General features: G+C 41.4%; 1 protein-coding gene across 1 annotated transcript in view; it reads left to right on the forward strand.

Moving 5' to 3' along the window:
• LOC311233061 (uncharacterized protein) overlaps positions 1–24,286 on the forward strand; it is a 35,048-nt gene extending 10,762 nt beyond the window's left edge. Inside the window, exons 4-9 of the mRNA XM_084319924.1 lie at positions 5,503–5,687; positions 10,305–10,517; positions 11,249–11,361; positions 13,443–13,724; positions 18,419–18,648; positions 19,803–24,286. Coding sequence (XP_084176050.1) covers positions 5,503–5,687; positions 10,305–10,517; positions 11,249–11,361; positions 13,443–13,724; positions 18,419–18,648; positions 19,803–20,337 — 1,558 coding nt within the window. The 3' untranslated portion in view covers positions 20,338–24,286. The remainder of the gene's footprint in view (positions 1–5,502; positions 5,688–10,304; positions 10,518–11,248; positions 11,362–13,442; positions 13,725–18,418; positions 18,649–19,802) is intronic.
• The last annotated feature ends 213 nt before the right edge of the window (positions 24,287–24,499 follow it).

Genomic DNA, 24,499 nt, shown 5'->3' on the forward strand with positions numbered 1-24,499 from the left:
CCCGATGGGGCTGGTTTCCCAACGGTAGACTCGGTTGATGAAATATGAATTCAGATCGCTAATAAAAAATAAAACTATATTTGTCGTCGTGGGCATTCAGGGGGCGGGCTGATAACACGTGTTATGTCGTCCGTGGCATCAAAAGTGTTAAGGAATGTAGCCATTCACCTTAAATCACTGCTCAGTGGCATTCATCCACTCTTTTCTATGCTCCTCTTCATAGCTAAAGTGAAAGGAGTTTTCTTTCATATGAGGTGTCTGGGGATTAATTGGACATGGTAAACTTGCATCGGTCACAGGTACCGCTAATATAAAAGACTAATGTCATCTCAGTATATTCTTACACTTGACTTGAGTGTCTCACATCACCAGCCCTCTCCCATGGTCACGCTACGTGCTTGTGCAAGTGCAGCTAATTCCATCATTTTTGGTTTTGTTATAGCAGCTGGCAGTATTATACTGTGTAGGTCTAACACAGGCATTCTCAAAGTCCGGACTCCGGTCCAGATCGGGACCGAACCACAACTGTCTCTGGACTCTGAGCAAATTATACTTTTCATATGTATTATCTGCGAGACAGCACCAACGAGTCAAAATTCTCTGCTATCTCAACTGCAAGCAGCGTCTCCCCCTGCTCCAATGTCTGTGTGTCAGGGTTTCCGTTAGAAAAAATTGTTGCCGGCCTCAGTGTCCGGTAGATTTCAATCTACCGGTCAAATGAGAGAAATTCCGGTCAGAGTTTATTAAAAACAATTGATAGGCAAAATGACAACAAAACAAAAGAATGACATCATCAAGGCATGTAGATTTATAATATTTTTACTTAAAACTAGGCTACCTTTGCGTATAAAGTCATTATATTCCAAATAAAATAAGTCCTGAGACTCGTGCTGCTGCCGACTTTAAATCAAATAGGTGTCCGTGGGCAGTCGCCCGACATTAATAAACAACAGTCTGTTATAATCACATTTTTATGAGCTAACGAATTCCGTTATATTGGACATTTGTATTAATTATATCAAGCGAAGAACTGAGAAATTTGGCAGAGAGAGACGGCAACATTATCGTCGTGGGTTTGCGTGACGACTCTTCACCTCGCAACGACTTATTTGCAAAGAGTATGGCGCTGCAGAGCAGCTGATTCAGCTGTTATTGGCTCTTTTCTGGGGACCGCACAGCAGCGCCCCCCACCAGGGTTCGAAATTAACGGGGGCTTGGGGCAAAATGCCCTCGAAAATTGACCAAATGCCCTCGAAAATCAGTTAAGGGGGGCAAAAAAAGCCCCCGACAGTTTACTAATTATATATATAATTATATATATGCTCTACAGTGCGAGCATTTCCCTCGTATTGCCCCTAATAATATGTGTGTGTGCAAACCGGAAAAATCATTTACTTGCAGTGTGCGAGACAGACGAGTGATTGTGAAGATTACAAAACAGCTCTGCTGTTAATAGTTCAGATTGAAACTGGACTGAAATTCAGTTTTTGGGTGGAATGTTTGTTCCAAGGAGGAGGGAGGCGGGGCCCGCTGCGTGTTGCAGGCACTTGAGAGGTGCTGCGAACACAGAGAGCGCTCTGCTCTCATCAAGCATTACACTGCTATCTTAACGTTAGCAAGCTAAGCATCTGCATAGCGCGACCTGTGTTCTGTGTAACGTTAAGTAACTTGTGTTCGGCGGGGAAAGACCATTCCATTTGTAACACAACTCCAAAAGAATAACATCCAAATCCGATCCCGATGCGCATTTCCTTCATTCCACAGCGCTGAGCGCGCAACGTATTTCATTGATCGATCTGGCCAGAGCCTATACTCACAAACGTTGCGTGTGTGGGGTTTTTCATCAATTTGAAACAAGCCTCTTGACTGTTGGAATTAGGGATGTTAAAAATAAAATATCTAATAATATTATTCAATATTAGACATTCATTGATCCAGAGGCAACCGGTTATTATATCAAGACAACAACACAACTTGCCCTCACTCAAGGACAATAATATTTAATCTATTTAGATAGAGTATGTATGTATTATTTACAGATAATTGAAGGTACCTCAAAACATGAAACCAAGCCATGATGTCACACATTGTGTGTGTGTTACTTGAACAATTGTCACTGTGCTCCTAAATTTCTGTGTGCTCCTAAATTTGTATTTAGATTTTATTTATTAACATTTTATTTAGGAGCACATGTGCTCCTTGGGAAAAAGGTTAGCGTAGAGCCCTATATATGGAGACATTAACATTACGTTATCAAACATAGGGACGAAGACTGTAAAAAAAGTGTCAACAATGTTTTATAATCTTTATGTTAATTTTCATTATAAAAATGTTGTGCCCCCGAAATACAAAAAAAAGCAATTAAGGGGGGCAAAAAAAGCCCTTGAAAAAAAACGTTAATTTCTAACCCTGCCCCCCACCCAACATTGAATTGAAAATGGCTGAATTGGAGTACTGCTGGAATACTGCATTGTGCTGCTGCTGCTCCGGCTCTGCAGCTTCACAAAAGTTCGCACACCCAGCACTAAGCTCTCGCTGACAACGTCGTTGTCATTATTAGAAGCAACGAGGAAACAAATGTAATGATCGTTTCGTTCATCGCATAGGCTATTTAATTTTAGCCTATTTTAATACAATTCAAATAATCAAATTGTGCTTAGACTCAGGGAATTATTTTCACCGGACATTAAGACCGGAGAGATTAAATATGTCGGACTTCAACAGATTTTGCCGGTCAAATACCGGTAATTACCGGCTAACGGAAACGCTGCTGTGTGTGTCTGTCTACTCTGCTTTGGTCCAATCACATTCCCCCACCCACAGTCTGCGAATCAGAGGCAGAGTAGGGCAGGTCTTCACGGAATGCTTGTTGTCTCTCAGCGACCTTGGTCAGTGTAGCGCAGTGTTTCCCACAGGATTTTCAGACACTATGGGGGGTGAACCTCCGACCCGCTAGGGGGGTCCGGGGGCATGCCCCCCCCTGAACTTTTAGTTTTTTGTACATTTTAAAGTTAAATGCATCAATCTGGTGCACTTTGAGAGCAAAATAAAGAGGCTAGATCTATGATGAACTTTGTGCTCAAAACACAAAATCGACTAGACTAGTGCTTCCCAATCCTCTCCTCGAAGCACCCCCAGCCGTTCAATGTATTTGTTAAATTCCACCACCAGCACACCTGATTCAACTTAACTAGCCCTTTATTAGTTGAATCAAGGTGTGCTGGTGGGGATGGGTATTGTTAGGATTTTATCGATACTACTACTCTTATCGATACTGCTTAACGGTTCGGTACTTTATCGATACTCTTATCGGTTCTTTTTGATTTAGCAAAAAAAATTGTTTTAAGAACAGAATCGACATTGCTTTATTATTATTTTATATAACTATTACTGCACATGGCTACTTTTTTATCAATTAATACAAGCAGTCAGATAAATTAACTTTTGGGACTTTCTATTTTATTTAGAAAGTTCTTAAATCAGAATGTCCCACCCAATACCCAGCTGTTAAAAATGGTTCAATACTCCATGTTATTAGTAGAGGCTGTGTGTCTTGGTGCGCTCCGGGTTCTGTTTACGGTTTGCGCTTTGAGCGTGTAAGTTTGCCGTAGCGATGATGTCACGCTCTAATGTCAACACAGGAAGAGTTTTAACACGTGGTGGAAGCTGGATGCTGATATAAAGAAACAAATAACCAATAAATATGAAGTTATATTTGAACCTCTGTTGTCAAGCCTTGTCAATATAACCCACCCCCTTTTCTCACGAATGGAACTGGTGTCGTGGAGTCCGCTTTGAGCGGTTTCCAGGGTTAGCGGCTAAGCTAAGCTTAGCCTATGTATTACTAGTTAGCAGCTAACATTGCTCATCAATTATATTGCATGTCTTTGATCTACCGGTCTATCACGGCCGACTGGTTGGGCACCACTGGTCTATAGAAAATGCATTCGAACAAGAAACCAATGTATAGTACACATAGTCGAGCAATGGCAAAAAAAGTTTAGTGTGAGTAATAATGGCTCGCTGCGGCTCGCTTCTCGTGCAGAGACAGAGGTGAGATGGTTTGCAACGTTTAAATTCCTAAAAAAAAACTCTTAATAATAATTATTATTTCTAGAGTATCGATAGCAGTACCGATAACGTCAATACTTTCTAATATAGTACCGGTTCCCGTTTAGAACCGGGGTCCGGGGGGCACTTGGAATTTAACAAATACATGGAACGGCTGGGGTGTCGAGGAGAGGTTTGGGAACCACTGGACTATAGCATACATTTGAGCCATCAAAGAAATTAAGCAAAAGTAGTTAACTGTGTTGAACTGGTTTATTTTTTAGAAAATAAAGAAATATAGTGGATTACTATTACGACTACTACCACTGCCAATACTACTGATACATCCCTATTGGCAAACTTTATATTAAAAAAAAAAATAGTAAAAAATAAAATAAAAATGTCAGGCGATTAAAAAGATTTATCTAATTAATTACAGTATTTGTAATCGCATAACTATTTTAGGCCTGATATTTTATATTCTATAATCATATTTCAAATTGCATGTGTCCGGATGGCAGAATTCAGTACTGTATCTACAAAACCTTCTGTTTAATCATCTTCCCTTTATTCATTTGCTTAGATTTTCCAGGTCTGGTAAATTTTAGCATGGTGTTATTCAGTCAAAAATGAATTGAATTGATATTCTCATTTGGTTCATTACAATTTACTCAAGCCTAGTAACGGACACAGTATTTCTGACACTGGGAATACATTCCCTGAGATCCATAGATGTCCCTAGAATCTAGGGATGGGTACCTTTCACATTTGATCCGGTACCGGTACCTGTGAATCGATACCGGTACCCAACGGTACCTTTTTTCGGTACTTTAGTCTCAAAAAAATTTATTTACCTACCTCAGTCGTGAAAAAAATAATCCAAACTTCAAATAACTACAATTTCGACCGGTTTCGGCTTGCCATTGCTCCGACTGCTTTGTTGTTGAATCAAGTCAAATCCTAGGTAAGCATATATTGTGCGTGTGAACGTTGACATGAAAAGAAAAAAGCAAAAAAAAAAAAAAGTAATTTTTTTTCGGTATCTCACTTGAATCTATACTCGGTAGTACCGACGTGTTTCGGTTCGGTACCTCAAAAGTACCGAATTCGGTACCCATCCCTACTAGAATCAGATACCAAGAACATGCAAATGGACATTAAAAAAAAAAGTTTATAAATGTTTATTCTACGTTCTTATGGAATGAACGAGAGAAAAAAGTATATAAAAAACAAAAAAAATGTAAATAGATTTTTAGTTACTTTTCATAACGCGGTAATTTGCTGTGTAATTAATTAATCTAATTAACGTGATAAACTGAGAGCCCTAATATATATATATAACACTACTGTCCCAAATTCGAAATGGCGCCATACCCCCCCACCCCTATGTGAAAGCTCCCTTTAGTGTTGTCACAGCATCTGTTAATCATGTGATGTTGTTATTTTTTACAGGGCCATACGAAGTCTTGATGGGAAAGAATACAGGGGTAGGCCACTGGTGGTGGAGGAGTCACGTGCACGCCCACCCAACTCCACCAAGGTGTTTGTGGGAAACCTCAGCTCACTGTGCACAGCTGATGACCTGCATGGGCTGTTCCAGACCTTTGGAAGAGTTCTTGACTGTGACAAGGTCAAAGGTCAGTTCAGTTGCACATCACCTTTTTATAGTGTCTTTTATGAAAGTGTTCCTATGGTGGAAATAGAGGAGTAATGATTGTGTACTGCAGTGTGTGTGGGGTGTGGTAGCTGTAATCCTTGAGGTGCTTAGAAACCAAAAGACGCAACTGCTGGCTGTAATGCTACTTTTTTTCCATAGCACTTTGTCTTTCCGGCAGCAAAACTGCTGTGGTGTTTGGTGGGTGTGTGTTGCTCTGCCTTCCATAAACGTATTATAATTTTTTTCAAACATATACCGGTATATATATTCTTTTCCCCAAACAAATTCAACAGTCAAACAACAAGAACAAAAAAGGAAAGAAAACCAGAAACGAACCAGATGAAAAAAAAAAAAACCCCGGGGCTCTACAAAAATATATACAAATTAGTGCTGCACAATTTGGTGAAAGATTGTGATTGTTGTGGACAATATTGCGATTGTGATATAATAAATAAATGGTGTCATGCGTCTAACTGATTGGTTATCAAGGAAAATGAAACACTTCCCTCCTCCCATGATCATATAATCTCCACTGATGGGTTGTGTAAATTATTATTATATCATCAGGCAACTCGGGGAAAGGAAGGTGTAAAAATATATATTAAAATATAAAGAATCTTCATATTATCTATGCCAGGGGTTCCCAAACTTTTCAGGCCGGGACCCAGAAAATAAGGCGTCAGAGAGCCGCAACCCAATGCACATTGTCGGGCTTTTTTTCTTTTCTTTTTTTTTTTTTTTTTGGGCCAGGTGACCGATTTTTTAAGCCAAATATCACTTCAATCCTATTAAGTTAGTTCAAGTTAGTTATTCATTTATATGTGCTATTTATGAGAGGGCTAACTTGTTGCAAAATAATAATGATAATAATAATAGCCTCATTAAAATACTATTGTTGCTTCGGTTGTTTTCAGCGTTTTATGTGCATAATCTGTTATTTAGTTTGAAATGTTCGTTGAAATAAGTAGATTTTTACGTTTTTGTTTATTTATTAAGTTAATATAAAACCATATAGTCACATTTTAGAATACAATAGAATAGAATTTTAGAATACAACTAGAGACACTGTCCTGGCCTGCTTCTAAGTTCAGTGGCCTGACATTTTTTTTATTTTTTATTTTTTATAAATCATCTCGCGGGCCTCCCGTGGCTGCTCGCGGCCCACCTTTGGGTCGCGACCCCGACTTTGGGAACCACTGATCTATGCCATTCCTTTCCCATATACCAAAAGACTCATCCACAATGGAGGGGAAGAAGCGGTGGCTGGGATAAATGGAGGCAAGCAGAGAGCCCCATTGCCATCCATAGTTTTCCCTGCTGTCTGTATGACATACCATATTTTTTGTATAGTTCTTGAAATAACTTCTGCATCCAGTTAAAAAGGAAATTCAAGCAGTACATTTGAACAGTAATGTAAAATGTGGCTCATCATGTAGCCTGTAGCCTCCAGCTGGATAGTCTGCAGCTTGGCTGGTCCAGAAGCCGTTCCTCATCTGTGTCTCGCCTGAAAGCAGCTTAATCTCCAGCGAGGTCTGTGGGAACCTGGCAAACGCAGTCTCTGATTGGGCCATGCAAAATTAATTGTTTGGTTCCGGTTGCCGACCGACCCTGCCGATTTAGGTGCGACCCAAATTTATTTTGAGTAAAAAAAAAAAAAAATCAACAAAGTTGAGTTACATCTTATTATCGGCTGCTGATGGAGGCGCAGTGTTCAGGGTAACAGAGCATGAGGTGAGGCGGACCTTTAAAAAAGTGAATATCAGGAAGGCAGCAGGTCCGGACGGCATCCCCGGCCGCGTCCTAAAAGTCTGTGCCGACCAACTGGCCCCAGTATTCACTGACATATTTAACCTGTCCTTAGAACAGGCTGTCATCCCCACCTGCCTGAAGAAGTCCACTATTATCCCTGTACCCAAAAAATCCAAGCCTGCTTGCCTCAACGACTACCGCCCTGTAGCTCTCACCTCCATAGCCATGAAGTGCTTTGAGAAGCTAGTAAAGGGCTACATCTGCTCCTCCCTCCCCATCAACATGGACCCCCTGCAATTTGCATACCGCCCCAACAGGTCCACGGAGGACGCCATAGCCCATGTGCTGCACACAGCAGCATCACACCTGGACAAGAGGCAGGGGAACTATGTGAGAATGCTATTCATCGACTACAGCTCGGCATTCAATACCATAGTCCCCTCCATACTCATAGCCAAGCTCAGGGACCTGGGCTTGAACTATGACCTCTGCCAGTGGGTCTTGGACTTCCTGACTGGCAGACCCCAGGTGGTGAGAGCAGGCAACTGCACCTCCTCATCCATCACCCTCAACATAGGGGCCCCCCAGGGCTGTGTTCTGAGTCCCCTCCTCTACTCCCTGTACACACACGACTGTGTGGCTCAGCGGAGTAGCAATACAATCATCAAATTTGCTGACGACACAGTGGTGGTGGGCCTGATCTCTGCCAACGACGAGAGGGCCTACCTGGAAGAGGTCAAGGTCCTGGCGGGATGGTGCCAGGAAAACAGCCTCTCCCTGAACGTCAGCAAAACAAAGGAGATGATTGTGGACTTCAGGAGGTCGGGGGTCAAGGACTACAGCCCCCTCAGCATCGACGGGGCACCGGTTGAGAGAGTCAACAGCTTTAAATACCTCGGAGCCTACATATCCGAGGACTTGACATGGACCACACACATTGACAGTGTTGTGAAGAAGGCACGACAACGCCTCTACTTCCTCAGGCGCCTAAGGAAGTTCCAAGTCAGTCAGAAGATCCTTAAGAACTTCTACTCATGTACAATAGAGAGCATCTTGACCGGCAACATCACCTCCTGGTTTGGGAATAGCACTGCACAAGACCGAAGCAGACTACAAAGAGTGACACGTTCAGCCGAACGCACAATTGGAGGGGGGCTTCCCACCCTCCAGAACATTTACAACAAGCGTTGCAAGGGCAAGGCTAAGAGAATCATTAAAGACTCCAGTCACCCGAACAACTGCCTCTTTGAACTGCTGCGGTCAGGCAAGCGATACCGGAGTCTCAAGGCGAGCACAGAAAGACTCAGAAGAAGCTTCTATCCCCAGGCCATCAGGCTGCTAAACGAACAATGAACACTACACAACAACAACCACCAAACGCACATAGCACACACATCCACACGCACACACTCACTTTAAACAAACACACTGTAGCACCCACTCCACACACTTTATAGCACACACCCACTTTAAACAAACACACTGTAGCACCCACTCCCCACACTTTATATTTATTGATGAAGGATTGCACTACAACTCGTACACCTTACTGTAAATTGTACCTAAATTGTACCTCATCCCATTTCTGCTTTGCACTATATAGTACTGTACATTAGTACACTGCATAGTATTGTATATTATATGGTAACTCAGAACATTGTACATATGTCTATACCGAACACTGTGACCTCATTTTCTTCTTCTAAATTACATGCTATACTATGTTATTTGATACTATCTTGTCTAGCACAGTCTCTGGAGCGTAACAGTAAGAAGCATTTTGTATGAAAGTATTCTGTACTTCTGTATGACAACTATTAAAGAAACTTGAACTTGAAACAATTAGACACTGCCGGTGTTCTGCTGCCGGCGATGACAGGGGGCGGAGCGACGAGCGGAGCCAGAACCAGTGTTGTTGCGAGTCGATGTAAAATGAATTAGGTATATTGTTAGTAAGTTAGCCATGTAATAAGCGGGATAATGTATAGCTATACTCGATCATTGTCGCAAAATAATTGACCTTCACTGACGTTTAAAACACCTCGCCGAGGCGGCTCGGTATTTTAAACTCCGTGTCGGTCAATTATTTTGCGACAATGACCTCGTAGCTATACATTATCCCTTACGTAAAAAAGTGCAGTCCATGAGAATATATAAAAAGCAAGTATTTCACAATATTTGCACAGCTCTCTGACGTCAGGATATTTAGTGAGTAGTATTATTTAGGGCTGGCATTTTTAATACTACTACCTTTGTACATTGTACTTTTGAAGTACATGCATCCATGTTGTTGTGAACATTTTAATTAAATAAAACCATTTCCTATCGATAGTCACCGTGGGAAAAAATAAGATAAATTCCCTACCTAACCATGGCCTTAACTGACAACCAACAGGAACCAAACAATTAATTTAGTTAGGCCTTGGCCATCAGAAGAGGCTCAACCTTGGCCGTACTGTGCCTGTACTTGACTTGACCCATTTAATTTGACTAAATCAAGTCCCTCCCAACATAAAGTCCTGCCACGGCATCCTGTTGCATTTGTAAACGGGCCAAACTGCATGAGTGTAACATGCCCAGAATGCGGTTGGTGGAACCTTTAATTAAGCCTTTATCTCTCTCTGGTGGTATTTAATCTGCGCTAAGCCCCCGTTTCTAATGCTACCTGTGGCTATGTACATCTCGGTAATTGATCTCAAGCCCCGCCCTCTTAAATAAAGATTTGATGGCGATAAAGGATCTTTCCATGTAAGGTTTCGGGCATGTAATGCACTTCTAGACGTAACGTTGACCATCTGAGTCGGTCATATACTAACCCTTAGCTCTCTTCTCATTCCCCATCCCACAGCCAGATTATGCTCCAATGCGGGCTATGCATTTGTACATATGGAGAGGAAGGAGGACGCCCTGATTGCCATCGATGGGCTCAACGGGACCACTTTCAAGGGTCGCCAATTGTCAGTGGAGCTGTCCAAGGCTCAGCCGTTGATCAACCAGATCATGGGATCTGGCAACGCCACCGGCGCTGCCATGCTCGGCATGGTCGGGGGCGCAGAATTAGGTGGGGGTACACCGTGCGTTTACCAAATTCATTGAGACTATATTGGTGTGTGTGTGTGTTCAACTGTGATAATTCCATGCTGTAAAAACAAGGATAGTTTTGTTTAATGTAATGAAGCAGTTAACATTAAATAAGCTTGCTAGCTGCCATATCCCTTTGACATCCAAACATAAGTAGGAAATACTTGAGCAAAGTGCTAAACACGATTAACATAGCTTAGTTTCTTTTTGCTACTTAATATTTCAGTTAGCTGTCGTGATTTCATCTGAATGCCATGCTGAATACCCTGCCTTCTATGGTTTGAAAGGCTTTGTACACGACCAAATGTGTAGTCTAAATATTGAGTAGCAAACATTCACTGACATTAGCAATGCTGATATGGCTGCCGTTTATCTACTTAAAGGATGTATGTTGCTGGTGAATGTGGCTTGGATTCTGGGATACGAATGATTTTCAGATTTTATACCATTTATTTCCATGAATGGAATGAATTCTTGTCATGGCTTCATAGGGAGTTCAGAGCTAGCTAGTTTGCTGGCTGGGCTTGCTGTTTTCAGCATGTGAAGTGAAATGATCAGCTCTAATTGGTAAACCTTTCAGCATGTGATGTCAGTGAAACAATTGGCTGTTATTTGTCTACTTTTGTGGAGAATGCCGTAAAAAATGTATTCCAGTCATTGAGGATACGAAAGCTTTGTCCTCTCTCACCTCATCTACTCCTGTCTTCTCAGGTGGAGGCAGAGAAGGTCTTCTCCCCAGACCGTCTGCGTCCTTGGAGCATCACCAGAGCCAGGCAGCTGTCCTCGCAGCAGCCGCAGCAGCAGCCGCCGGACTGCCCATATCGGTCAGTTCATACTCCATGCACACAATACTCTCTTTACCAAGCTGTAAAGCCAAAAATTCTTGAGTGTTATTCAAATGATGAATATATCTTTAAGTACGGGGGCCAAATGTAGTCACAGCCTGGAATATATCCCTGTGTGTGTAAACGCATATCCAGTCCAAAAAAGGAAAAATCCCAGGAAGAGTGGTCCAAGGTACTGTTTCTCATTAACCCTTAGATACCCGTTTTTGTCTTCTAGGGGAGGGGTGTGGTTTTTTTTTAGGGGGAGATCAGCAGGTCAACAGTAGCAGCAGGTCAAACATCTGAAAGCTTAATTAATTTGAGATGCAGCTCAGCACGTCAAGTATTTAGTCATACATCTGTAATAATCATGTTTTGGTTAGGTGCCTATTAACATTTTGAAAAGAACATTATGGAAGTGTATGATGGCCATTCCCTTACTCAATTATCTATCATAAGTTGCAGCAATTTCTACCATACCATTTGTACCATTTTGACCACTCGAGTGATAAACATGGTCAAGAATCCCTCCAAAATACCACATTTGGAGATTTCTTTAACCTCTTAAACCCTAGCCCTATTTTCAGAAAATCAGCCTAAAAATACCTAAGTATATGGAAGATTGCTCCACTTCTACAAGGTCCATTTGCATGTTCTTGGTATCTAGGGACATCTAGATCAGAGTTCAATCTGGATTTAGTATCACCAGGCATGCAGCAAAAACCGTGAATGAAATCTACTGTAAGTACAGTTACTTTTTTATAATGTAAATGTCTCAATTTTCTTTATCGGATTGCAACACCATTTTTTGCTGGACGTTCACAGAAAGGTAGAGAAACTAACTGCGTTCTAATTTATGGCAATAACGTCCAGGTTCGGTCCACGTGTGAGATATGACCCTGGAAATAAAGAGGGAAAACAATATTGAAAAAGAAGTCTGATGATTGACGAGGGCTGGTGTGAGCTGGGAAGTGTAGTTTCTTTTTTATTCGAAAGCCCATCGAAAGCCATGGGTCTCTTCTCTCAAAGGACTACACTCAAGTTAGATTGCGCCAAATCCTTGCGTCAATCCTCTCCTTTTTCCAACTCTATGCCCTGAGATTTCTCTAAACTCATATTTCACTAACACTTAAAATCCTTTGTAAACAAACGTAGTGCTGAAAATATACACTGCTGTTTTGACAGTGTTAGGGTCTTTACTCTTGGCTACATTTGAAGAAGAAGAAAAACGCAACATTAATTCATACATTCTGTAGAGATGGATTTATGGCGTGATGTCATTCTCATACCGGACCGCTCAGGCTTAACACTTTCAGTGCCACGGACGACATATCTCGTTTTATTAGGCCCCCCACTGAGTGCCCACGACAAATATCGTTTTTATTTGTTTATTAGCGATCTGATTTCATCAACCGAGTCTCCCGTTGGTACAGCAGCTCCTCCAGGAGCTCAGAATGGAAAAAAGCGCTCCCTATCGTCTATCCCTGTGTAACTGCAGGTCAGTCGCTTAGACTGACCTGGGATATGTAGAGGCGGAGCCAGTTGGTTCCTTGTGCTGGCAAGCTGTCTGCTCAACATGGAAGTCATCGCGGGACGGGAATCAGCCTGCAATATATATTCACAGTAGCCAATACTCAATCAATCAATAAGCGTGATCGATATTTGGAATGGCGATCAGGAATTGGAATGATCTTTTTGGAGAACATCTGATCTGAGGTAAGGAATCTATTTTACCAGTCTTGGGATAATCAGAGTTGTATTCGCTGAGATCTCAGCGTTTGCCCTGTGTGTGTGTGTGTGTGTGTGTGTGCGCGATCGCTGATGAGGAAGCTTGCGTCTCTAGCGTGCATACGTACACATATACTATCGATAATCTAGCGTTTATTTGAAAACGATTAATAAATAGGCCGAAAAATTACAACATTTTTGTGTATTCTAGATAGAATATTCCAGTAAACGTCTTTTATCATGGAATCATGGAATTGAAGTGGATGGTGGGCATTCAACCGGTAAATCAAGGTTAAGCAAGGTTCAAAAAGAAAATTATAATTTTGTCTTTTGTCATCTCAACCTCCCTGCAGGTTCAGCAGAGCGTCCACAACTCCTTCTACAACACCACAACCTTTGACCCTACCTATGCTGCTCTAAAAGGCCTCACATCAGCCAAAGGTGGAGACGGAGGAGTTAACCCTGCTATATACGGCGCTCTTGCCAGCCAGGTGTACGGTTCCGTTGCCAACCAGGTATACCAAGACCCGCCCGTTGACGATGGCTCTGGAAATAAGAACGACGCTCCTAAAGAAGTAGACCCAACAGCGCTGTTTGAGGCAGCAAGAGCCAAGTTTTTCCAGCAAGGACAGAAGGTGCGTTTGCAGTTATTTTATTTGTCACACTTCTGTATTGACCATTGCCATGACTATGGTAGTAATAGACCTATCGCTCAGCCACGCCCCCTTTGAAAAGTCGGACAAACAAAGTCGACCGTGAATGACTGTTGACGATGGCCGCAGGCAGCCCCTTTCCTGACTGTGATGCAAGCCTTGCTTCACAGTCACGAAAGGGGCTAGGCCGCGGGAGATTTACCACAGCCGGTAATAGACCTGTTTTTTAAAGATAACACAAATATTTCATCTAGAAGCAGACAAGAGAGGGTTACAATATGCAGTGGAAAAGTACGTTCATGAGATACACATTTACCTTAGACCTCCATGGTGATGCAAGCATTAACTATAGATAACGTCGCATTACTTACAGTTGACTTGATTGAAGATTACAAGAACTATGACGATAATCCATGATTACTACTATTGCTGATACATTTAGTTTAGGCTAGTGGTCCAACGCAGTATACGAGCTAGACCCGACAGTTGTGTCACTAGTCACTAGAATGAGGAAAAAAGTGAGAGCTGTCATTCTGCACCCAGAATAATCCACCTCTTTTGTAAACATGCTATGTTGGTTCTTTTGTGACCCAGGTAAATATGCCAACAATCCTCCATAAAGGGGTGAGACGTCAGAGAATGGTATGCTGCACATTCTAGTGTACATCAGGTCAAATGATTGATTACACTAACTATAAATGTATAGTGATAGAGACCAAAGTAAAAATACCTAATAATAAAATAGACCTGTAAATCACAGTATATGGGTACAGGACATAGCTTTTCTTATAACACTAAGTATAAGTTATATTTAATATAAATATAAATAAATGCATATACAACACATTCTCAAGATAGATCACTCTGATTAGAAAAGAAAACCCACAACTAAAGTGTACATAAATAGCCACTATTTTTAATATATACAATAAATATACATGGATTTACAGTTACACAAATGGATGTACGATATAAAATACAAACAGTGCTGGAATAGCGAACAATATCATGTGTTGTTGTGATACATCTATGGTAATTTAACATTATATTCTTGTAGCCAAATGAATGATGTGATGAGGCTTAACATTTAAATACTAGAACCTTTCTTCTAGTACCTCCATTATGGATTAATAGCCTGGTCTGTTGACATTTGCAATATCAGCAACTGTTGTTTCCGTTATCTACCCAGTAAAATGTGAATAACAGCAAAGTGGAGAGATTGTTATGCCTTGGATGCAGTCTGCACTCTACTGACTGCATTACTAATTTAAAGCCTTATTTTGGAATGAAACTCTTCAAACACTATTAGCCTCACAAGTCGGCCATGATAGCAAGGACTTCAGCCTCCTGTCAGGGCTGCACTTAAATAAATGTTCTTGTATCTTGTACTTTACTTGAGTATTTTCATTATAGGGAACTTTGTACTTTCACTCCACTACATTTCAAAGTAAATAATGTACATTTTACTCAACTACATTTATCTGAGCCTCTCCCAAAAAAGATTTAGCATACAACATTCTGGAACGTGTGTGATGATGTCATGGCAGAACATTCTAGAACCTTAGGTCTGCCGATCATTCTGGAACATTGGTGATGATGTCATAGACATAGTAGATCCTTCTAGAACCTCTAACATTCCTATTTAAGCATTCTGTTTAGCTTTCTAGTAGGGCTGGGCGATATGGCAAAAAATTATATCGCTATAACGATATGATAATGTTATCATATTTCTCTATCGATAATTATCGAAATTGGTATAAGTATTAATTTCTTTTTAATTTTTTTTTAATAAAACAACAGATGTACCGGTATGTTTATTTTGCAGCAATTCTTTGTCGTTGCCGCCATCTTTAGTGTTACATCTCCTCACACTCCAGTTCTCAGGCTGCAGCTGGTTTAAAAGCAAAAGTAAACCGCTGGCTGTGGCTCCAGGGGAGTTGAACAGTTCTGGCTCTGCTAGTTTATTTTCGATCTTTTGGCGCTTTTTTGGTGGACAAACCACCGCACATGTGCACCGTGACTCGTGACTGGAGTCTAGCTCTGCTAGCACACATAGCCTACTGTGTACAGACGGTTTCAAACTGTATTTTAAATTAGAAAACAAACTAAATAAATGGACGAGAAAAATAAATCTCAATTTGGTCAGTATTGTCATTTGGACAAGCAAAGCCATTACTTTAAGTTGCAGGCAAGAAAGACAAGTCTGTCCACTGTCTCTGGTTTTAAAACTGCCCTGTTGCAGATAAAAAAAAAAAAACTATTTTTCGATATCTATTTTTCTCTATCGATTATTAAAATATATCGCGATATTTATCGTTATATCGCCCAGCCCTACTTTCTAGTAATGTATTGTATCTTGTAGTTGTGCTGATTAATATTAAAGGAGTTACCTTCCACTTGAACGACTTCAGGACATCGCCTCAGACTCCCGTCTCTCAGCACTACAGTACATTCAATATCAAATAGTTCTCTACTTTTACTTAAGTAGTAGCTACAGTACCTCTACAGTACCAGCTACAGTAGTTTGCTGTGCTGTTTCACTGCTAGGTATATTAAACACAGTACATAGATTATTGAATTGATCATAAGTGAATCCAGTGGCATATTTGAAATAGGCTGTTACACGGCTGTGCTGCAAGACCTCTGGTGTTAATCTATTTGGTACTTGATTAAGTCTCAGAACAGTATTTATACTCGTCAGTGATTCGATTTGTGCTTGTTGTTTTCTCAATCGTTCATCTCGCTCCTCTTGTCCACCTTCTTCCATTGGGCTTGGGGGAGGCTGCTCCACAGGCCGGCGCTCCCCATCTGGACAAAAGACAGTTAGGATAACACCAGCTAACTAGCGAGGAAGAAAAGTCAGACCGCAAATGAATGACCGCAAAGTTGATGTTGATAACACTGTAGCTAGCTAGCTAGTATAACACCAGCTAGCTAGCTTGCAGCTAACGTTAGCTAACTACCGGTAATAGTTTGGTCTACTTTACTAATACATGCCGTCAAATATTATGTCTTTATGAATTGACCTTACCTTTGAGCAAACATAAGTGTCCATGTTAATGGTCTTCACATTCAGTTGTGTATGTGGTCGACGACACAACAGAATCCACCGCTTGCATTTGTCGAGTTGTCTTTTGGGCTTCGGAAAAGGTATGAAATATACTCCTCCATCCAGTCTTTCAGGGTACCTGGTGTCCGAATTACAGGTACCCCACACGCAGCGTTTCACCATCAGATATTAGGTAGATAATAACATATAAACTGAACTCTTCACAGTGGTTTCGATCACAGACGTTTGGTTTGATGCAGCCCACAAATGGCTTTTCTGGTGTTGACCGAGTTTTCTGCAGCGAGGATTTTTGCTGTGATATGATTGGACAAATTCTATTTTGGGGCGTGGTTTAGCGACAGGTCTATTGGGATGTCGATGGTAAACTAACTAACAGTTAATTGCCAGTAAGAATTGCCAGTGGCTAATCCTATCATTAAACGGTTAATTGCCATATTTCCACAATGATGGTATGGTACGGTTTATTCTTAATCCCCGAGGGGAAACATGGTTTGCCACCAGAGCAAATACAAATACACAAACAAGAAACAATTACATGCAGTACAAGTTACATAACATAGTAAAAAGAAGAGGGCCTCTTCTGATGATGTGACTTTTGTAAATGGAATGCAATCTGTTGCTGGAGAGGTGGGTTAATGACACTCATTGAAGAGGAGAGCTGTAATGAAATTACAGTTGTGCTTTGCCAAATTATAACAAATTATATTAATTGAATTTGTAGTGATTTATAAAATCAATTGATAAGCATTGTATCAGAGCCTTTCCAACACACACACCTGGATCTAGCAGACCCCAAGTATGCGCACTTCTGACTTTTACACTCGCACACACTCCGCTCTCTCCCTCAGCCGTCTCCTGCAGTATCTCACGGTGACTTGTCCGTTCTTTCTCTCCACTTCAAAGTGTCCTCTGGCTCAGTGAAATGGGGGTCGGTGACCTTCTAGATTTGCATCCTTAACTTTCATCCTTAGTTGATGAATCATTCCTGATTATTTTTTCTACTGCTCAAATAACTTTTTATTTGTTATATATCTGTTTATTGAGTTTTTTCAGTGCAACCAATATTTACAAATTATATGTGCTTGAAAGTTTTCCATTAGAAACAAAACAGGAATACAAAGGACAACAGACATCAAAACAAAGTGACAGGCAGACAAACAAACAAACCGTTTCAGAAAGAGATTATAATAATGGTAATATATATATATATTTTTTTAAATAACTAGACAAAAAAAAAGGGAGATACATTTAAAAATAATTGCATGATGATGAGGGATGATCACGACATCTCAAATCAACACCAGAGTTGGTTGACCTAGGAATTGCTGTACTGCTCAAATTATGACTGAAACTATTTATTAAAGGTCTGGCAATCTGTGAACTTGGAATTCATAAAGTTCAATCTGACATTTTTGGTCAAACATTAGTTATTCATACAGCATAGCTCTACATCTCCTAGGCATTTTTAACACCGATAGAACTGTGTTAACGCCAAGATCATGAATTGTACTAGACTCTTTATGTAGCGTAGCTCACAGAGGCCTTGTAGTGTACTTTAATCATTTATTATTTAAAGAAAGCTAAATGACTCTATTTGAATTGGAAGGTTCTGGCAGAGCAGCAGATAGGGAGGAAACCGGGGCCAGCGGGTGACCGGGACCGCAGCCCAATTCGAGGAAACCGAGCCCCCCTTCTCCCCGACCCCGTCCCGGGATCCGGCTTTCCTCAGGCTCGGCCCAAACGCCGTGCCCTGCTGCCCACGCCACCCGGGGGGCCCGAGGACTCCACAGACGCCACTCCGGCTGCTGCTGCTGAAGGGGTAGACCCCATTGCAAGGTACATAGTTAATTAGTTAATGCATCTATTGATTTTCTACTTTAGAGAAGAGTAAACGCATGTTTTCTATAGGAAAGTGCTATTTTAGAGAATAAATACGGAAAGTTGTGTACTATTTTAAATAATAGTTAAAATATTTGTATTTTCTTTATAGGGAAAGTTCTGTGCTATTTTAGAGAACTGAGTAAATACATTTACATCTCAAAAGTAAAGGTTTCATACTAGTAAAGTGTTGTTTAACAGGATTAATCTTCTTGCCAGAAGAGTAGTGCATGCAATACAGCTTGGTTGGCTACTTGGTTTAGGCTTATGACATACAATAGTCTCCAGTTCATAACGTGTCTATTAGTGTAGGTGCCACCAGTGAATTTGCAATTGAAACCCCTGTCCTGTTGTAATTAGCATAAGTGTAGCTGGTTATGGACTGGGGAAAAATCACTACAGTAGTGACATCAAGGTGTGTGTTAGGAACTGGAGACTACTGTATGACTCTGGAACATTCAACCAATATCAAATCGGGATGAATCGGATACATTTTTAGGGGGAAAGTCACTGAAATAAATATATATAATGAAAAATATTCCCAAAACCATGTAGCCAAAAGAAAGCAAAAATGACGTACTTGAACACACCAACATTATGGGAAATGCACTTACCGTCTTCCAGAGTCGGACGAGAAGATGGATACCAATTTCCTCAGAAAGCTATCTGGCTGCAAGCCTAGCCTAGCACAGATTAATGGAAGTGGATACGAACCAGCTAGCCTAGCTGTTGGCCAAAAACACCTCTCCTGGAGTTTTAAGCTAGTGGTCCGTATCCACTTACATTCATTTGTGCTATGCTAGATTAACTTGCAGCCCGATAGCATTTTACTGAAAGCACAGAGGAAATTGGTATTCATCTTCTTGTCTGACTCTGGAAAAGACGGTAAGTGCATTTTCCATAATGTCGGTGTGTTCCTTGAATGGCAGCACAATCACCATTGCAACACAAATTTGCACAAATTAAGCCTTTTTGTACCACTTTCTTATTCCTTTATTCCATGTGCTAAAGAAAATGTATCTCAAACCCCGCCAGCTTTTCTTGATCCTCCATTAGTAGACTCTCAAGCTCACAGCTGAGTGTGTGTTTTGCATCCATCTCCTTGCTCTTAGGTGTTATGCCGAGTACTACCAGCAGATGCAGCAGTACCAACAGTACCAACAGTACCAGCAGCAGTACCAGTACCTCCAGTATGCCTACACCAATCCCCCTCCTCCACCCCCTCCTCCTCCCCCGGCACCGGCCACGGCACCGGCCACAGGTTACACACAACAACCCCCCACCACAGCCACGGCGCCCACCGGCTCATACACCGCACCCACCACGTACACCCCACCTGTAACGTATGCCGCGTCCGGGTCCTACGGCGCCCCGGGCACCTACGAGGCCGCGGGGACGGGGTACGACGGCTCATCGGGGACCGGCTACGACGCCTCGGCGGGGACCGGCTACGACGCCTCGGCGGGGACCGGCTACGACACCACGGGCTACGCGGCTTCAGCAGGAGCGTACGACACGGCGGGGGCTTACGGCGCGACGGGAGCCTATACATCCAGACCGTATGAGCAGACACCCTCACACGGGCAAACCATGCCCCAGCGGCACGAATACCCTTACCTCCACACGCCAGAACCCCCTTACCGATAGTCCCCTCTTACCCAGCGCAGACCTGTGTGTGTGTGTGCGTGTGTGTGTGTGTGCGCGTGTATGCTCTATAGCTGTACATGGTATGTGTGAGATGGAGAACGAGAGGTTGTTATCTGAATGTGCTTCAGAACTCGTCAACTTTTATCTCTCCCTTCTCTACATCTTGGCCGTGTTCCCAGAGTCTCTACTTAGCTTGCCTGTTAGGCGGTAAGTGATCAGGGTCCGAAATTAACACCCATAACACACCAAATCCAGGGTACATTCCCTTTGGCCAGTGAAGAGCTTTACACACTGGAACGTAACGGAAGGTTTGGGGGGGGGGGGGGGGGTCTTATGAAGAGAGTCACTGTTGAGGATTCGGTGCACGTGGAGCGACAGGTCCCACTTCTAACTTGTCGTTGTGACAATGGGCTGTCTTGTCTGCTGGGAATGCACGTCTACTCCAATGCGTTTGTTCAGAATATGTATTCAACGTGGTCTTGTTCACTACAAACCCGGTGGCGCTGGATGGGCCTGCCTTCTATACGCTTCACATTTGGTTGAGAAATACTGGGATTATGTTCTCATTATAAAGGTTAACTATGAGACATTTTATATTAATGACACGTCATTAATATAAAATCTATTTGCAGTCAATCTGCCCTTGCAGTTATCGTTTTGATTTACAATTCCATATTTACCAGACCTCTTGCAGCTGAGACAGAAAGTTAATAGTGGAACCTGAATGAAATACGTGGTTGGTTGGGTAGATGGTAATGGTAGTTAAAAAGGTTTCTGGTCAGGAGAGATGATGTGTTGCAGAGTTAACATTGGAGGTATGCCTAGGATCAGACCTGACCTGTATAACAACATATTAATTTGATAACGGAGATGTGAAGACGCTCCGATAGTCCCTCATTGAATGTCAAATAAGCTTAATCTTGTCTGGCAACAAATAGTTCCAGGAACTATGAAGGCACTCAAGAAACCCCCTCATGAAAGACCTCCTCGCTATTCATGATAGTCTGTCGAGAGAGGCTACTGTTATTCACAGCTGTTGAAGAAGCACCCCTCCCCTCTCACATCGTTTTGTGCTTAGAAATTGTGAATGTATTTATTTGAGATTTTCTTTCTTAGATCTACGCAGATACTATATATCATAATGGAGAGGATATCTCAGAATTGAATTTGAATGATTAACAAATCAAATCATTATGTAATAATAACTTAAGTGCTTCACAACAGTAAAAAATACAGGCATAAGCGAGCATAAAAATTTAAAATGTAAATACAAAGAGATGGAGAGGTAGCAAGGTTAGGCAAATCACAGTTCTTCAACAATATAAATAATAAAATAGAATAGATTAGATGGAGTAAAAAAGTGCGATTTGATTCAGTTTAAAATAGGCCAAAAATTATAAGATAGAACGGACAGTAAAAAGTGTGATAAGATTGTTCAATAAAGAAAAAAATATATAACAGAGCAGTGTATCGCTCTTAGTACTTTGAGTTTCCATCGCTCTTAACACTTTGGGAGCCAGCCGTGTTTTCCTTTTTACCCCCTTGAATGCCCACATCCACTCCAATGTTAACATTAATATCGCCTAATCTATGTTTTAAATTATGGCTATGTGTCTAATCTGCCCGTCGCTTATCAAAGACTCATTTTCCAGTCAACATTGTCATGGCAGATTGTTTTTTTATCGCTTCATTTCCGTTTTCTAGCATTTTGAAAATCACTTGTTTTCACGGAAAAAACAACACATTCTATGATAATCGCCTTTTACTGGAATATTCTAGAACGTTGTCATTTTTCGGCCTATTTATGAATCGTTTTCAAATAAACGCTAGATGATCGATAGTATATGTGTACGCACGCACGCTCTTGCGGCGAGCCGAAAATCGAGTCTCCTATTTCCTGACGGCGCGCAGAGTCAAACAGCCTATCACCATAATCACATAAAAGCGTATATCTCTGTGAAAACTAGTCTGATTATCCTAACACTGATAACATAGATTCCTTACCTGAGATCAGATGGTATCCAAATGGTTTATTCCAATTCCCAATCGCCATTCGAAAAAATCGCTCATTTGATTGATCCATCGTGTATACAGTAAAACACATATTCTCCGAGGCTCCAGAGTGAACTCTGGTAGACCCCGGTTACATGAGTGAGAAGTAAAATGTGGAGTGCAGGTTTTTTCCCCCCTTCATTTTCATTGAGTCCAATCCAAAAGGGTGATTTACCATCTGGGAGACGATAGGGGGCGCTTTTTTCCACATCTGAGCGCCTGGGGTGACTGGATCTCCAACGGTAGGGACGCTTGATGCAATATGATTTCAGATCGCTAATAAAAGAAAAACGAATATTCTCGTGAGTGGGCATTCAACCCGCGGGGGTTAAGCACGAGAACTCGTGGATGGCATTCAAAGTGTTAACACTCTAAGTTACCTTATAGAACAACAGAGCAGTGCGTCGCTCACAACAACAGAGCATCACTCTAACATCATAGAACCGACATATGAATTTCATTGGAAGTGTATGAAAGTAGGTAGGGTAAATCACAGTGTTTCACATTAGGATCTAGCATCCCAATAGGCTCTCTGTTTACAGTTTGATTCAGTAATACAAATAATAAAAATTGTTTAAAATGATTCAGTTTAAAAATAGTCATCAGTAAGAAGTAAAAAGTGTGATAAAATAGTTCTTTTAAAATTACAGTGCATACAGTAGTGAGATAAAATTTGCATAGAACCGACACATGAATTTGATAGGCAGTGTATAAAAGTAGGCAGGGTAAGAATAGTGCAGGTAAGTACAATTTGTGTCATGATATCCCAGATGTTTCTATAATAATATTTCCCCTTGCCACTAGGTGGTATTATTATTATTATTATTATTATAACTCATTATGTGAAAATGTAACCCTTTTTTCCACCATTTTGGACAACATTTCTTTACTGGCATGAATTTGTTCAACGCTACCACTTACACATTGGGTTGTATTTAGGGGTTTTGTGCAAAATGTTCAGTGTTGGCAATTTAGCCAGAATATAACAAAGTGGGTTATTTTATTGGATATCTGTACATAAAATACATTTAATTAAATTGCAGTTATTCATTACATAACTCAAATTAAATGCATTACCCTTAGAAAATATCACTGGTAAAATGGAGTACCTTGCATGCACAGATAAGTTTGTCTCAGAAAAAAAATCCCAAATAAGTACATTTTAAAATCTTTTTGTAGCACATAATAACGGTAAACGAGCTGCGTGTTGTGAATGGAAGGGGGGGACTGTAGCGAAGACTAGTTTTAGGGGTCACTCACTCAACCCAGAAGCTTATCATTTTGGGATTGATCAGACAAATTGAAATCCATTCATTTGCTTTGAGCATTTGCTTTAGCCAGCCTCTTGTGGGGTTTGCACGTCTGTGACGGTCTGGGTAATATTCATGCCAGACCAAATTCATAATTTACAGACTGAAAGTGAATGGATTTCAAGCGGTGCATCATTCCAGGTCATTGTTGGTTTGTGCGGTCCATCTACCAGAAGAGTGCCTTTTATACATCTGTAAATATGAATCTAGTGAAGAACCATCAGCTGTTAAAAGATCGAGGGAATGTTCCTGAACAGATTGGCAGACTCCTGTGTGCAGTTTGACTTGTTGTTTGCTTGGTACATGCCTGCACAGCACGTTCCACTTTGCCTTGAAGTCAGTCTAGCTGCCTAGTGTTTTCTAACGACCTCAGAGCAGTTAGTGGTGGTCTAGAATCAGTTTATGATTTTCAGATCATTATGAGTGACATGGCAAAGAGGGCCTGGCCAGGAGTCCCAGATTGCTTTTTTGACCATGGAGACAAGGAGAAAGATAGACCCTGTGCACCCAAAGATGGTATCTCAGTGAAGACCCCCCACCTCTGCGTTGGAATCTCATAAGAAGAACCTTCTCTCTTGTGTGTGTGTGTCCCCCCCCCCCCCCCCCCCCCCCCAGCCTATAATTTGTGTTATCAATGGGATATTGTGGCACCTAGTCATTGGTTTGTCTCCCCTTGCCCGGCAGCAGTGAGGTTGTCTGGAACCTTGTTAGAAGGCATGATTACACTGTCGAGCATTACTGATTGCGGCCCACAAATCTCGTTACTGGCCCTAGACTCCTTTATCAGTCAACTCCCAATC

Source organism: Notolepis coatsorum (assembly GCF_963971535.1).
Source record: "Notolepis coatsorum genome assembly, chromosome: 8".
Lineage (NCBI taxonomy): Eukaryota > Metazoa > Chordata > Actinopteri > Aulopiformes > Paralepididae > Notolepis > Notolepis coatsorum.